The sequence below is a fragment of the Serinus canaria genome, chromosome 1 (genome assembly GCF_022539315.1).
Source record: "Serinus canaria isolate serCan28SL12 chromosome 1, serCan2020, whole genome shotgun sequence".
NCBI lineage: Eukaryota > Metazoa > Chordata > Aves > Passeriformes > Fringillidae > Serinus > Serinus canaria.
The window spans coordinates 109,953,668-109,969,699 of NC_066313.1; the positions used below are offsets into that span (position 1 = coordinate 109,953,668).

The 16,032-nt window shown below is 40.7% G+C and overlaps 1 protein-coding gene and 1 long non-coding RNA gene across 2 annotated transcripts; both read right to left on the minus strand.

The window, feature by feature from the left end:
* Window positions 1-1,107: 1,107 nt before the first annotated feature.
* On the minus strand, window positions 1,108-5,109 carry LOC127060812 (uncharacterized). Its single transcript, XR_007780151.1, has 5 exons — window positions 4,906-5,109; window positions 4,383-4,495; window positions 2,121-2,313; window positions 1,479-1,616; window positions 1,108-1,245 (listed from the first exon to the last, which is right to left on the minus strand). It is a non-coding gene; the product is annotated as an uncharacterized LOC127060812 (long non-coding RNA).
* Window positions 5,110-11,418: 6,309 nt separating this feature from the next.
* On the minus strand, window positions 11,419-13,502 carry LOC127059802 (putative protein TPRXL). The gene is made up of 2 exons (XM_050976773.1): window positions 12,586-13,502; window positions 11,419-11,458 (listed from the first exon to the last, which is right to left on the minus strand). Exons 1-2 carry the CDS (start codon window positions 13,500-13,502, stop codon window positions 11,419-11,421), a joined length of 957 nt encoding a protein of 318 aa, XP_050832730.1.
* Between the last annotated feature and the right edge of the window lie 2,530 nt (window positions 13,503-16,032).

The following is a 16,032-nucleotide window of genomic DNA, read 5'->3' on the forward strand; positions in this document are numbered from 1 at the left end:
GAGGGATGAGAAGAATGAATGCTGGCTGCACAGGGAGCAGAGCAGAGCTGCTTGTGCACTTCCACTCTGCTTGTGCTGCAGTTCTAGCACCAATGTGCTCTAATGTGTGCCAAATAACCACAACCTAACCCCAAAAACCAGGGGTGTTCAGGGGCTGTGAGCCAGGGCCTCAACATCATGGGTTAATACTCAGTGCCTCAACAGGAATTCCAAATGTAGGCAGACTGGCAAAATATACAGATACAGGGAGAGCTTGTGTGAAATGAAACTCATAAATCCTGCTGGAAATATGTGGAGCAGTAAACTGCCCCTTTGCCATCTGTTCAGCACATTCCAAGCAGAAAAAACTGCACCACAATAGAAACAGAATGTAACTTCACCAGAACTGAAGAGTGGTGGGAAAAGGTAAAGGGCATTTCTTGTAATTGTTCTAAAGCAATTAGAAGAAATCTGAAGCAAGGTCTGCTCCAATGCCACAGGAGTTGCTTCTACTGGACTGGACTCTACTTGGGCATTATCAAGAGCAGGAAAAAACTGCAGTATATGGCATGTCCTTGATCAGCCAACCATTTTTGACAGGCAAAAATAGGTGAGTGAAATACTTCTGGCTCAAACTGACCCAATGTTTGCCTTCCCCACCTCTGAGACTATGCTGTGAAAGCACAGCTGAATTTAGCATGCTACACATTTGACACTTGCAAACAGTTATTTCTTCATAGCCCAGCAATTAAAGAAACCTTGAATTCAGAAGCCTCCAAATCAAGTTTCTGGTCCACTAGACTCCTAACTAAGATGTATCCCATTTTTCTCCAAACTCCTAATCAAGCTGCATATGCTGGAATGCTAATTACCCTGGGCTCATTCTGCAGTCACAGGAGAGAAAAAGGCATCTATCTATCTATCTATCTATCTATCTATCTATCTATCTATCTATCTATCTATCTATCTATCTATCTATCTATCTAATTTTATACAGTGATAAAAGTCTCAGGGGAGGTGAATCACCCTCGGGCAAGTGCACAAAACTCAACAGGATGACTCTGGGCTCAGTTGAGCATTCAGGTGACCTGCCACAGCTCAGTCACCCTGTTTTCAGTGTCACCTAAATACAGTATTGAGTAGTTTGGGTCTTTTCTCTCTAGATTGCCAGTGTTAGGAGTCATTGCAGTACCTATAGAGGATAGGCTGAAGAGAAGTTTCTCTGTTCCTCACTCTACCGTGTGTACAATGGGGAAAATTCCATACCTGTTTAAAGGAAGATTCATTAGGTGTTAGAAGCTCAGGAGTTTGGCAATGGACATTGGGAAGGAAAGGGTGGAATTATCCTAAGTTATTATGCACAATTAACATTGAATTATAAGATAAATATATTAATTTTCTGCCTTGCCCAAAACATTGAAGCGCAACTGATGGTTTATCTTATAATTGCTTGTAGACAACCATTCCGATGAGTCCTGAGGGTTCAACCAAGTATTTACCTGATCTTCTCCTCACATAGATGTAAAACAGTACTGCCAGCAGAATCAGCAGTAATGCAACTCCAAGTAAAACTCCAAGGACAATCACTGCTACTCTCCAGGAGGAGCTGTTGTCAGTTGATGACTGAACAGACAGAGCTGGAAATTTAAAGCACATTTTAGGAATGTTAGCTACAAAAAGTAAAGAAGTGGGTGTAAAAAATCCTGGAGCCCTAAGTGACAGCTGTGTTTAACTGCTTGGCAGCTTTGAAATTTTGAATAATACTGAAAATGTTTCTGTATGTGGTGAAGATTTGTTAACTAGAAATCTTTTCTGAGGGTCCTTGTGATCTCTTGGTGACACCCATAACAGCTGCTCTGAGGATTTGCTGGATGGATGGTATAACTTGAGAATCTTTAGATCCTTTAGTGTGAAGAGAACCCATCCTTTGAGTCTGGAACTGGGTATGTGTAATGGCTCTTTAAAATAGGTCCATAATCTGTATTAAATCACTATATGCTCAGTGAATGTTTAAATAGATTACCTGAAATATTTGCATTTCTTAAAAGAAAGAAGTTAATTTATCATCTTAATTTAACAGCAGTAGATCTGACCCTTTAATCCCCACACCATTAATGAGAAGCTCTTTCAGCATCACTTACTTTGCACTTCACTTTGGTTCCCAAACTTGCTCCTTAATACATTACTCAGGAGTGTCTTTATATCACCCACATCCCTGGCTTCTTCTTTTGGCAGCAGGAAGAGAAAATCAGCGATCACACTGCCAGGTCTTAGCCCCAGCACCAAAATATCAGAGTGGGCATTCCCCAGTTCAGCATGCATTGCTTCAACAACCTGTGCAAGGGGAAATTGATATTTATTCCACTTGTCAGTCAGCTGAGGCAGAGCAGGAGCACACATATCCTGCACTAAATTTATTAAGGTATGAAATTTTCCTCACTTACTACTCTTTCAAGGCAATTGCTTTGGGATAACAAATGAAAAACCCATTGGAAGAGGATTCCAAAGTGATGCATTGTCTGTGATTGAAAATGTGAAATCTGAGTTTGACTTCCAAAGCTCCAATCTGTTTAGCTAGTTATCAATGAATAATGCATTTAAACAAGTTGTCCTCCTCCACAAACCCATATGGGACCTTGACTATACAAAATTTGGAATCTACAAAGAGCACCCAATATTTCTAAAGTTATGCTCAGTGTCCTCTGACTTTTTTTAACATCTGCAACTAAACTTCAAGCATGGTCCTGCACACACTACCAGCACAGAACTTCATGTGAGAAGTTTAAAATTTATTTTTGTCACCAGATTTTTAAAGTCATGACGTAACAGAATACCTTTGCAAAGAGAGACAAGGGTGTGATTTGCCTCTCAATCATTCTGGCATAAACCAAGTGTACTCCTGTGACATCAATCAAAATCAAATTAATTACACTGATATCTCCAAAAGTGGAGCTTTGCTTAGTGCTTTCATATGGATACAAAGCAAGAACAAGCAGTCCCCTTTTTTAAGTAAGACTGGTTGAAATGTTTTTGTCGGGACTAATCTTTTCAGATAATTAGGCATTTGATTCCACCCACTGAGAGAAGTTATCTTCTCCCTGTGGATAAATATGGTATTCTACCTGAAAAGTCCGAAAGATTACTATTTTTCATAGATGATCACAAACCTTGATCTGAGTCACTGCTCAGTTTTCTGCCTCCATCTTTTCTATGGGATAAACCCCCCACTAAACTTTATATCCCTTTAAGTTCTTTGGACAGAGGCTTCAAAAGTTATTTTCTTTTCCTCAACTTGATGAGCAGTCTAGATAGGAAACCTGACTTATGCAGGCAAAACTGTAACATTTCAAAGCTACAACTACAGAGTGGAAGTACTGTGGAATATAAAGGAAATAGTTCAACATTCAAACTGGGGGAAAAAAATCCAATAGAGAAATTGTCTATATTTTCAATCATGTTAGTACAGCCTCTCTTTGATTTTGCCATTTTTTTGAAGAAAAGCTGACACTTTGCATGAGGTAAAAGCTTATTAAAAGCCAGTAAAGCAATTCCTGCTGCATTCAGTCAGGTTGGAAGAAACTTTTTGCATCCACTAAAATAAATTTTCTATCCATGAAGTGGAGATGTTAGCAGTCATAAGACAAGGTTACCTCTGAGTTGGCGTGGTGAGAACAAATTAATTACTGCTTTTGAAATCTGTGGAGTTTCTTAGCTAAAGGGTAAGATCATCACACTAAAAATAGTTGTGTTAGCTATTTAAAGCAGTCTACCCCAATCTCACAGTAGATTTACCTTTTCAGCAGGTTGATATACATCAGGATTCCTGAGAGGTGTTGAAATTATTAGGGGTTTTTTTTTTAACATGCTGCTAAAGACAGTTGAGTGGCAGACTGATGCTTCTGCCTGTCAGCATTACTGGCTCAAAGCTTCCACTTTCTCTCCTCATTTTCCCCCTGAGATGGACCCCTTGATACTTTGCCCAATCCTGCAGCCATTTCCATGAGGTGAATTGCCAATAATCCATGTATTGCCAATTACAGTACTCACTTACAAAGCTTTCATGTTTCCAAATCTGTGCTAAAATGCTGGTTTTGAGTAACTCCCTTTTTTTGTCTCCACAGGCATAAGTTTAGTGAAGTGGGAAAAAATAAACAGAACGGGATGTTCCTTACAAAAATAGAATTTTAAAGTGCCTTTCACTAAATAACTTATATTTGAGGATGGCTTAGGGAATGTAGCCCTCCTCACTGGACAACAAGCTCTCTGTCCTGGGCAGATTTGGTGCTTCCTGTACTGCTTTTTTCTTTTTCACCTGATTTAACAATGAATGCAGGAGACTAAGGCTGCTAATCACAAGCCTTTCTGCAGTTCATTCATTGACAAAAAAGATTGTATCAACTTACCTCTGCTCTGAGACTTTCAGACACTGTTACATAGCTTTCACTATCAGAGTTATAAAGCGTATTATTAAATATCTGGTTTTTCAACCGAACTCTGCAGGCAAATGCTTCGTTATCTGGAAAATATAAAAAAAAAAAGAAGAAAAAATTAGGTGAATCCCAGGATTACCTCCAAACTTGGTCTTTGGACTTTATTATCCCATAATATGAATTATATTTTATAATCTTATAAGATATAATTTTATATCTCATATAAAATTTTATATATTTATATATTCTAAATTTTTTAATTTTAATTTTAAAATTATAAATTTATTTGTGTTTATAAAATTTTATATCTTTTATATATTATAAGATAATAACTTTATTATCTTATAATATGAATTGATGAAACCAGATAATAATAATATAATAATAATAATAATAATAATAATAATAATAATAATAATAATAATAATAATAATAATAATAATGAATAATAATGAAGTGTATAATGTGTATCTAATGCAGTGGCTGGCTTTGGAACCTTCAGAGCTGATTCTCTCCAAGTTTGTCAGCCATCACAATCCTCACGAATTGTTCACCATTCCTGTATTATTTAGGGTGCATCCCACTCCCTAATTCAACAGCCACTCTCCCATTGATTCCAGCAGAAGTAACACCAGTCTGTTAGACTCTGCAAGGCTCTGAGTGAGTTTAAATTCTCCTGAGTAGGTGGATGAGCCCTGAGCCAAAAGAAGAAAGCTTTACATAGAAAAGTCCAGACTAAAATAGAGCTGGAAGCTGACACTGAAGTTTGATGGAGGCAGCTTCTTCACCAAAGAAGTGTGAACTTCAGATGCTGTGTGAACTGACATCATAAAGCAGATGGCAAAATACTCCTGGGAGATACTATCTTGTGAAATAATACCCTGTAGTTATGGATAAACAAATGTTGAGGTTTATAAACTTACTGGAGCACACAATGCCTTTTAAGTCAGAACAGCCAGTACTTTGTGCTAAACAAAACTCAGTTCTTTCGAAACAGGAGCGAGAATCTGCAAAATAAAGGTAAAAATCAAGGTAATCACTTCTGTGCATGCATTATTAATGCTAATAAAAAAAAGTATGGAATAGGTGAAAGTCTTTAATTATGGCCAAGGAGTCACCCAAGCAGCAGTTCCTTTGGCCCAGTGAGAACTTAGAATTGCAAATGATAAAATTGGAGCATATCAAAAGAGAGGCAGGTGGTGGGTGGGTAGGTGGTATTTGAGAGCTCACTAAAATAGCACTGAGAACTCTGATTTCTTATGAGAGCTAAAGATATAGGTTGTGCTATTACGTGCTTGTACAACTCAGGTAAGCTAGATGAAGTTTTCAGAAGTTAAATTCACTTGCAATTTATTTTGCAAAAAGATATCCATCATGGAGTCTCAAAACCTCAGTATGCTGGTCTGGACTTGCTAATATCTGAATTATTTATGAAGGGTCAAAACCCATTAAAGGCTGGTATTGCAAGTTTTATGTGGTTAGCTCATTGGATTTTATCCCTATTCTCATAGAATTGAAAATAATCTTTAATTTCACATGAAATATGGATGACTTGGTATTTATTGTTCTTTTTAATCAGCTTACAAACCATTTTCTGGTAGGGCAGATGGCTCCAGATTGCAAAAAGAAACAATTTTTTATTTTTCTTGAATAGAGAAAGTAATAAATGAAAACCAGTGAACTGAAGAATTGAAATATTTCAATGGAAATAATGATAAGAATTCCTTGGCTTTGTGGTCCTAAAGACTAAGAGAGAGGGTAAGTCCATCAGAAGGAACCCCACAGTCCACTGCCAAAATAATTGCCCTAGAAAGGTTTTGAGAATAATCACACAATCCATCAGAGAACTCAAGAAATGATTGCAACAAGGACATTTATGTTTTAGAGGTCAAGAAATGCTGGAAGAAAGTAACAATTGCCAAAAGTCAAGTTAGATCTTTCAAGTTATATAAAAAGAAATCCTGAGCACTTTATCAGCCACTGGGAAAGAATGATAAAGTACAGCACAGTTTTATCAAACGTGGATCATGCCAAAATAAACCAGTGACTTCCTTTGACAGGCTGACTTTTAGATCTCTTCCAGTGATGGAGAAGCAGCAGGATGCAGTGCCAAGTGGTAATTTGTTTAGTGCCAAAAGTTTTTTCTAAAGGGATTGGCTAAGGGGGAGATGCCAATGGGGAGTTTTAAAAGGAGAAACCTTGGTTTAGAGGGATATTATGTGTCATGTTCCTGCAGCATCAGTTTTAATACAGAGACACAATTAAACTGTTTACCTTAATGTCTATAACCAAGGATGAAATGAAATAGGTAACAATGACAATTAAGGACTGCCTGCATTCACAAGAGCATGTAGAACCTAAACTTCACACTACCAGAATATTATCTGGTAAATTTACAACCAAAATATCCTGACTTCTGTACAGAATTATCTGGTTCAATAATCCAACAGGATCAGAAATTTTACAGAGCAAGCTCTTACTCTTGCAAACTCCTGTTGAATTCAAGCAGTCCCATCCAAATAAGGGGATGAGTCAACTTGCAGGAATAAAAGTGTGTGAGATCAAATCCAGATCATATGGCAACGAGACACTGTGAGTTTCTATGAATTAAAAAGGTGCCAGGGTGATGGAGGAGGTACCTGTTCGGACAGTGACTGAAGCAGGATTGTTCTCAGCACAAGATGACAGTGCCACAGAAATGGTGTACACATGGCCAGGAAGCAGGTCTTTAATCACATCTTCTGTCTCATTTGTAGTTCTTGTATGAATCTCCTTTCCATCCCTGACAGAGATGTTGTAGAGGCTGCCTGTGCTGCTGCTGCTCCAGCTGAGCTCTATTTCTTCTCCAGTCACATTCAAAACTTCGATGGACACTGTCCCTGCAAAGTGTGAAAGTTTCAAACAGCTGAGAGCAGCCCATTTCACATCTGTAATTCTACACATTTATTATTGAAGGAAAAATATTAATTAAACCAATATAAACTCTTGTGTGTTTTTTCGGAGCTAATTTCAGTTTTCCACCTCATTCTCCCAAAAGAGCAGAAGTGAACCACTTGCTCTACAGACAGAAACCATACATTAATGTACTTTGTTTGATGGTTCCAAAACACAAATGAGGGACATTCTGCTTGCTCCTTGCCTTTGCAACTGCAGGCAAAGTGTGGTAAATGGTCAGAGTTGTAAAATGTTGCTTTTGGATAATAGAGAATTGATGAGGCTGATTGAGGAAAACATGAGCATTCTGAAGTGGATTGATATTTGACTCATCCTGATATCCTCAGGAGGATGGATTTTTAAAATGCCACCAGAAAATTCTAAGTTCAGAGCAGTAGAGAGGCATTTATTAGATGTGCTTCATAGCAGGGTTAAGAAAACTCACCTATCACCGTGGTTTATGCCTGTAAGCAGACACCCAGTGAATATTTACTGGGTCCAGGAGAGTTTTACCAAGGTGTAGGAACTGCCTTGATTGACATTTGCATTTTCAGTGATTTTATCAGGCTTCCCTTTCTAAAATTATATCCAGGAATTTTACCTCACAGTATATATGACCAATGAACAAGAATATTGTGTCTAATTGGATAATTTTCATTCTAGTATTCAGTATCAAATATTTACTTACTGCAAGGTGCTGACGTAAATGTGGTAGTGAAAACGGAATTAGATGCAGTTCCTGTAAATCCAGTTGTATTGGTTTTTGGAGAGACTGTAGTTGTGTGTTCTGTGAAACAGAAATTTGGAGGCAGTGAGTAGAATTTATCTTGATGTTCACCAAGTTTATGCTTCTTATTTTCATAAACAGCTTTCAAAAAACAAGCCCAGAAAACATTCTTCTATTGTGCGCCTAAATATTTAAGTGTGGTACCACCCAAAATCCAATCCCTCCAAGGCCAGTGTACGTAATTATAGAACAATTAAGGAGGGTCAAGGTCAGAAAAGACATTATATGCAATTATTTTAAGGTTTGGGTTGGGTTTTTTAATTTATATAAAGCAGTTACGTGGAGGTTGATCCTGGTGACAGATTCTCCCTGGAACTTTAGGACTTGTATCAGTGAATCCTTTGTTGCATTGACAGGAATAAGTGGCTCCTTCAGCAGTGCAGGTAGCATTTGGGCCACAGTCATTTGAACCTGCCTCACAGCTATTCCAAGCTACAGTGGAGTTGAGCAAAACACAAGAAGAACAAAGATTTAAGTCAGTATTGGAAAAAGAGATAAACCAAGTACCATTTGCCTTTCCCCACCCAAATCCCATTTCACCACGTTACCATCAGTGAAAAACACACACCACTGCTTAAGTTCAGAGTGATGAACAAATCCATACCTTCTACAGAAGTGTTTTTAAGATCAACTTGAAATACTGTGCTCCTGTTAAGGGCCTTGGTAAAAGCATCTGAAATCTCTGATTTTGTTATATTTTGTCCAACATCCAACACAATCTTAAAGATCACAATCACACTGCCTTCCTTGATGCTGTTAATTACAATACGTATTTTTGTTCCATTTTTTAATTCTTGTATCTTTGGTGGCAGATGTTTTGTTATCTGCAAGGTCAAAGGTTTAAGTTAGTACCTGTTCTTCTTCTTTAACATATAGCAATATGCTAGCCATGATTCAAATAAAAGCAGCTCTCACAGTAGGACAATATCTATAACTTCCAGACAGAATTTCATTTAAATCAGGGCCTCTGAAGACAAGATAAGTGAAAAATTACTTCTGCTTCATTTCTAATCATCACATAATCTTTCCCACCCCCATTTAAAGTATTTATACCTAGGTCGTCATGATTATTTACATTAGGAAAAGCTTATCAGAAAATAAAAATTTTAGTTTAGAATTTATAGCAAAATACCTCCATAATGAACTTCTTTTCAAACTCCTTAAATTCTGTACTTGATTTATTCTGATATTCATCCTTGAAAACTTCATTGGTAATCCTAGTGGTTCCACTGTAGACTTCAGCAGCTGTGAACATATGAAAGAATAACCAGGAAAAATGAAGTTATTGTTTAAAACTGGTTTCTCAGCTAAGTAAGGCTTGGGAGTACATGGAGCTGGGAGAGGCTAGAACACTGAACCACTGTGGTTCTAGCTCAGGAAAGTTTTGGATTTGGCAAGAGGACAAGTGAGGCTCTGGATCTCTTTTTCCCCTTGAAAAAAATTGCAGTCTGACTTTAAATTTCTGAAAGTTTGACCTTCTTTTGCCTATTCATTTAAATATGTAGCTTATTCATGTCTAGGTAGATGCTCATTGTAAAAGAGCTTCATGTTCAGGCCATGAATGTGTTGGTTTGCTAACAGAAAAAGAAAAAATTCCAGAGGAAATACCTGTCTGAACTGTCAAGGAGGTGCTGACATTCTTAGAGCAAGTTAAAACATTCACGGATATTTGGTACCGTCGAGCAGAAAGCAGATTTTCAAAGGCAGTGCTTGTTTCATTTAGGATCCTCTCTTCCTTCTCCTCTCTCTGTTCTCCCAGCAGCCTCACTGTGTAAGGACTGTCTGCTCTGCCACCTTGAGGTTTCCAGCTGAACTGGATCGTTCTGCTGGTCACCTTCTGCAGCTGGATGGACAGAGTGATGGGAGCTGAAAAGCAAAAAGGAAATTCCTGTGAAACACGTAGTTACAGTCGATGTGTCTTTAAGGGGCAAAGTGTTAATGGGAAACTGACAGTCTAGGGAAATGTTGAAGTCTCTGCAACGTTTTTATAAAGATATGAAACATAGAATTGTATCACAAAATCACAGAATGAATTGGAAGGAACCTTAAAAATCATCTCATTCCACCCCCTGCCATGGACAGGGACACCTTCCACCAAACCAGGTTGTTCCAAGTCTCTATGTCCAACCTGGCCTTGAATACCTCCGGGGATGGGGCACCCACAATTTCTCTGGGCACCCTGTGCCAGGGCCTCCCCACCCTCATAGGGAAGAATTTCTCCCTATTATTTACTCTAGCCCTACCCTATTTCAGTTAAAAGCTGTTTGTCCTGTCACGTGCCCCTGCACAAAGTCCTTCTTGTAGGTTCCCCTAGGAAGGGAGTTCTAAGGTCTCCCCAGAGCTTTCTCCAGGCTGAACAACACCAACTCTTTCAGCTTGTCTCCATTGTAGAGATACCCCAGCCCTCTGAGCATCTTTGTGACCTCTTCTGGACCTCCTCCAGCAGCTCCACATCCTTCTCATGTTGAGAGCTCTGGGGCTGGAGGCAGCTCTGCAGGTGGGGTCTCACCTGAGCAGGGCAGAGGGCAGAATCCCCCTCTCCCCTGCTGCCCACCATGCTTTGGATGCAGCCCAGGACACCTTTGGCTGTTTGGGCTGTGGGGGCACAGGGCTAAGCCATGCCAAGCTTTTCCTCCACCAAAAGCCCCAAGTCTTTCTTCTCAGAGCTGCTCTCAGTCTGTTCATGCCCAGCCTGTGTTTGTGCCCAGGGAGCCACCTCTGAAGCCTGTCCAGGTCCCTCTGGATGCCATCCCTTCCCTCCACAGTGCCAACTGCCCCACACAGTGCAAATTTGCTGAGGGTGCCCTCAATCCCTCTGTCAGTGTCACCCACAAAGACATTGAGTGGTGCCAGGCCCAGGAGTGACCCCTGAGGAGCCACTGGCCACTGGGCTGTCCTTGGCCATGGAGCCACTGTCAAAGACCAAGCTGTACCTTACTGTGTGTGTGCATATCTCCTACTGTACTCCATGAGCACTGTGACTCCAGATAAATGACAGATTAACCCCTGGGACCCCTCTGAAGAATACTCTATGCTCTATTAATTCTCTATTATGCTCTAAAAATGGAAGTCATGCTGCCTTTGTTTTTTGGGTGCAGAGTACAAAAAGGCTGCATTCTCCTCTTTTCCATCTTTGCTTTGCTTTTTTATCCCATTGAAAAATGATGAAAGGTTCATTACTGCATATTTTTTCAATATGGGCAGATAGCCCTTTGGCAAAAAATTGAAGATGCACTAGAAAAGAATTAGTATTGAAACAAGTAAGAATCAAGTTAGCAAAAAAAAAATTCAGTTGGATTCTCCCAATGAAGGAACTGCCTCTAGTATTCTGTAAAGGGAAATTTCAAGACCAAAATCAACAAAACCAATAAAAACCAATAAAAGTTCCTATTGATATAACTTGGCCTAGGCAGCATAACTATAAAGCATTTTACCCCTGTGGCACTGCCTAACACAAGGTCTGTGATTTCAAAAACAACTCCAGACAGGAACTGCAGCTTTTCAGAAAATAGATAGATGTATGGATTCATATTCCTGGGCTCAATTCCCAGCTTAAAAAAGACATTGTAAAGAGCTCAAATTCCAACAAAAAAAAAACAAACAAACAAACAAAAAAAACACAACAAAAAAACCAAACCAAAACAAAAGGAAAAAAAACAGTAATGAAAGAAAATTATGCTCAATTCTTCCAAAAAAAGAGCAAAATAAGTTTAGTATCATGTGTTAAAATACTCACAGCAAGTCATAGTAAAAGAAGGATTAACAGATGTTGATGTGCTGAGGTTTGTCATGGATGGGGTTGCCAGGGATGTGGCGGGGAGGGAGTGGGAGGTGTTGGCAGTGGGCTCAGTTGTTCTGTCCCCCTGGTTCATGGTGGAACTTTCCCCTTCTCCAGAAGGAGTCGTGGCCCTGCTGCCTGCAGAGGCCGTGGCTGTGGAGGGCGAGGGGCTCCCCGTGGGAGGTGAGGTGGCCGTCACCTGCACCGAGGGCTGTCCCTGGGGCAGGGCTGTGGAGCTGAGCTGAGGTGTTGCTGTCCCCGTGCCGCTGCCTGCTGTGGGTGAATGGCTGGGTGCAGTGGTTTCTGAGGCAGGAGCCACTGGGTTAGTGCTGGCTGTGCTGGGAGCTGGGCTGAGTGTCACCTGCTCTGCTGTCACAGTGTCTGACCCCACATCTGTCACAGGAGCAGTGGAGAACTCCTGGGCAGTGGATGGGTGGGATGTGGTGGCCAAGGGCATCCCGGTGGTGCTGCTGGTGCTGCTCTGCTGTGGGCTGGCAGGCACAGCTGGGGAGCCCTCAGGAGAGGAGGAGGATGAGTGGCTCATCACTGTTGAGCTGAAGGACAGGGAAGAAGCAGTGCCACTCTCTGGGGCAGTGGTGGTGCCAGTTCCTGCTGTTGGGAATGATGGGCTCACTGCAGCACTCCTAGGAGACGTCACCAGTGAGGCCCTTTCTGACATTATTGTTGTGGGTGCAGTGTCCATCCTCCCTTCTCCACCCACCGTCATCATCGTGGACACCAGGGATGTGGCTGGGAGGGAGTGGGAGGTCTCAGTTGTTGCTCTGTCCCCCTGATTCATGGTGGAACTTTCCCCTTCTCCAGGAGGAGTCGTGGCCCTGCTGCCTGCAGAGGCCGTGGCTGTGGAGGGCGAGGGGCTCCCCGTGGGAGGTGAGGTGGCCGTCACCTGCACCGAGGGCTGTCCTTGGGGCTGGGCTGTGGAGCTGAGCTGAGGTGTTGCTGTCCCCGTGCTGCTGCCTGCTGTGGGTGAAGGCCTGGCCTCGATGGTACCAGAGGCAGGAGAGGTGGAAGCCACAGGCCTGAGGGTGGTTGGGCCCTTTGTCTCTGTCCCAGCTGAGAACTGAGCAGTGGAGGATGGAGAGAGCGCCAGGGTCGTGGGTGGGTGGGATGTGGTGGCCGAGGGCATCCCGGTGGTGCTGCTGGTGCTGCTCTGCTGTGGGCTGGGAGGCACAGGTGATGAGCCCCCAGGAGAAGAGGAGGAGGAGGAGGAGGAGGAGGAGGAGGAGGAGTGGCTCCTTGTGGCTGAGCTGAGAGGTGGGGAGGAAGCAGTGCCAGTCTCTGTGCCCATGCTGGGGGCAGTGGTGGTGCCAGTTCCTGCTGTTGGGGATGCTGAGCTCTTGGCAGACACCCCCCAGGAGCCACCTTCCTGCATTTTTGTTGTGGGTGTGGTGCTCATCGTCCCTTCTGCACTCATTATCGTCGTGTTGGACAGCGAGGTTGTGCCCAGGAGGGAATGGGCTGTTGAGGTTTCAGGCTCTGCCACGGAGCCATCTGAGCTGTTTGCAGCTGGGCCAGTTGTGCTGCTGTTGTTTGTGCTCCTCGAGACATTCAGAGGGCTCTCAGAGGTAGCAGTCATTGTGTCTCTTTCCTCTAATGCCATCAGGGTACCTGCCAGAACTTCAGAAATGTGGATTATGGATTGTTGCCCTGAAATTCTGTGAAGCACTTTAATAGTTACCAAGTGTAACTGTGTACTTATGTGAAAAATTCACTCAACAGTCTCATCTTCATTGTTATTCCTTTCCTCCCTCATTTCCACTTTCATATTCTTTGCTATTCCTCAACTACCATGAAATCTCTGTTACTTCCTTTTCCACTTGCATAAATTTGAGGAGATCTTAACCAATTTCTTGGCAATACTTTGATTCTGTATTAATGTAGAGATTTATATTACCTTTCTATTCCTATTCTACATATTTTTTTCAATTTTCTATGCATTTTTATTCCTGTAAATATTATTTTATTTACAGCAAGGAAAGGGTTAGGTGGTGGGCTCATCAGTGTTAGGTTTAAGGCTGGACTCGACCCTAAAGGTCTTTTCCATCCTAAATGATTCTGTGATCCTCTGATTGCTCTAAAGTAAAATTCCTAGAGAATTAACAGGAAAATTAAAAATTAGCAGAATGAGTTTTTCAGCACAATTTTCTTCTTACCTGTTTGTGCATATTTTATTGCTTCAATTTCTTTGCTTTGCAAGGCATTTATTTATTTCCTAATTACTTTCTGTCAGGCAGGAGAGAACAATTTTTCTGAGGATATCTTTCTGTTGATGTTCTAATTCATATTAATTCTGATGAGAATTCATTGCCTTCCTGTGTTTACCTCTATTTCTAACTACAAATAAATCGTAACTCCTGTAGCTCCCAAATGTGAAGGTGACAACATTTCTAACACTCTCAAAGTTTCTTTAAGAGGAAAATCAAACCCTTTTATCATTGTGATTAAACAACCAGGCTAATTTGAGTTTATTTAATTTACTTAATCTGGTAATTCAGCTTTGATTTTGAAGAGTGGCTTTGTTCCTGTTGAAAACCCAGACATATCCTTCTGCCTTACTGCAATTTTACTCCTTAGCAACACTTAATTATTATCCTGGATCTTTGGGTTTGGCTGAATGAAATTTAGAGGATTCTTAGACAGGGTGTACTGGAGCAACTCTATCAAATTCTTAAGGACCACATTAATTAACTGCTTTTGACTGTATTCACCTGTAAAATCAAAGTGGTATTTTCATATTGTTTTAATGTCTACATAGTAACTTGTAATGTTACAATTCATATTTCTCAAAATTCTTCCTACAGACTGATATCTTTTGACACCCAAATACAGTTTGAATTGTGCTTGATCCTGTGCTTGTATCTCCCAGATTTTTAACAGCAGGTATTGATCAGTCAAGAAACTTGTGTTCATCTGCAACTCAATGTCTTGAAACCAGACATTAAGAATAAAATAATGCAGCCCTCTGAATTTCTAGATTTTTTTTTTAATCCCTTGCAGTGCAGTGAGAACACAGCCCAGTTCACACAACCTAATCCATGCTTTTTTATGTGTTTTTTACTAAAGAGTCTTTTGGAGGAGAAAAATTGGCAAAATGCATCATTCATAAACAAGCTTAGGGATAAAAAAACTCAAAAAATCTGGTCAGACACTGCACGTTTGATCTTTTAGATGAGTTTCCTGAATACTTTGCTCTCATTCTTTTACCTACTTACAGCTTTATGTCCCTACTAAAAAATCTGCTGAAATCCAATGGATGCAAGCTAAACAAAAAAAAAACCCCAAACAAACAAACCATAACCCTGTAAATATTGCACATTATTAGATTTATATTTATTTTTAGCAGCCCCCCTTCCCTGATCATCATTTTGAATGCTTCTCAATGACATCCTCTAAATGCACAGTGACCATAAACAAACAAATTAATATTTACTCACAGAGGAGAACGGAGAGGATGAAATGCCAGAGGTAATTCTGAGTGCCCATGCTGAGTGTCCCCCTCTTGCAGGGCTGAGAGTGGCATTTTGAATGGAACACTTGGGGAATTTAAAGAGGGGCGAGGCTGCCAGTGTCACCTCCCAGCCTCTGCACGTCGGGACCGCAGCCAACGCAACGAAAACCTCACACCTGACCTGCTCTGTAATAAATCCCAGTTTTCTGTTCAAGCATGCTTGCTTTTCCTTCATGGAGCAAGGCCTGAGTGGTGAGCCAAAGGTGAGTCAAAGACAGGAAGAATTTAGTGAGCAGTGCAACACATCTGAAGACTCTTTTTGTTCAGGGTATGCAATAAGTAAAATATTTTAACAGCCTTGGGGCAGGGCAATGCATGACTTAGCGGCAATGCAAAACTTAACATGAGCAAAAAAGGTGCTTTAAGGAAGTAATAAGCAAATATATTCTAGTAAAGCTATAAAACACAAAACATTTAATAAATGACACAGTTACAAAAGTTTCTTTTTAATTAAACCAAGAAAAGAAGCCTTGGGTCCACAAGTTTTGCCCTAATGTGTAGATCCACCTTTTTTCCCTCCATATTTCCCTGTATTATTAATTATTTGGGAGCAAATGTTTAAATATTCAGTTCTAACCACCATGTTTACTGTATTAGA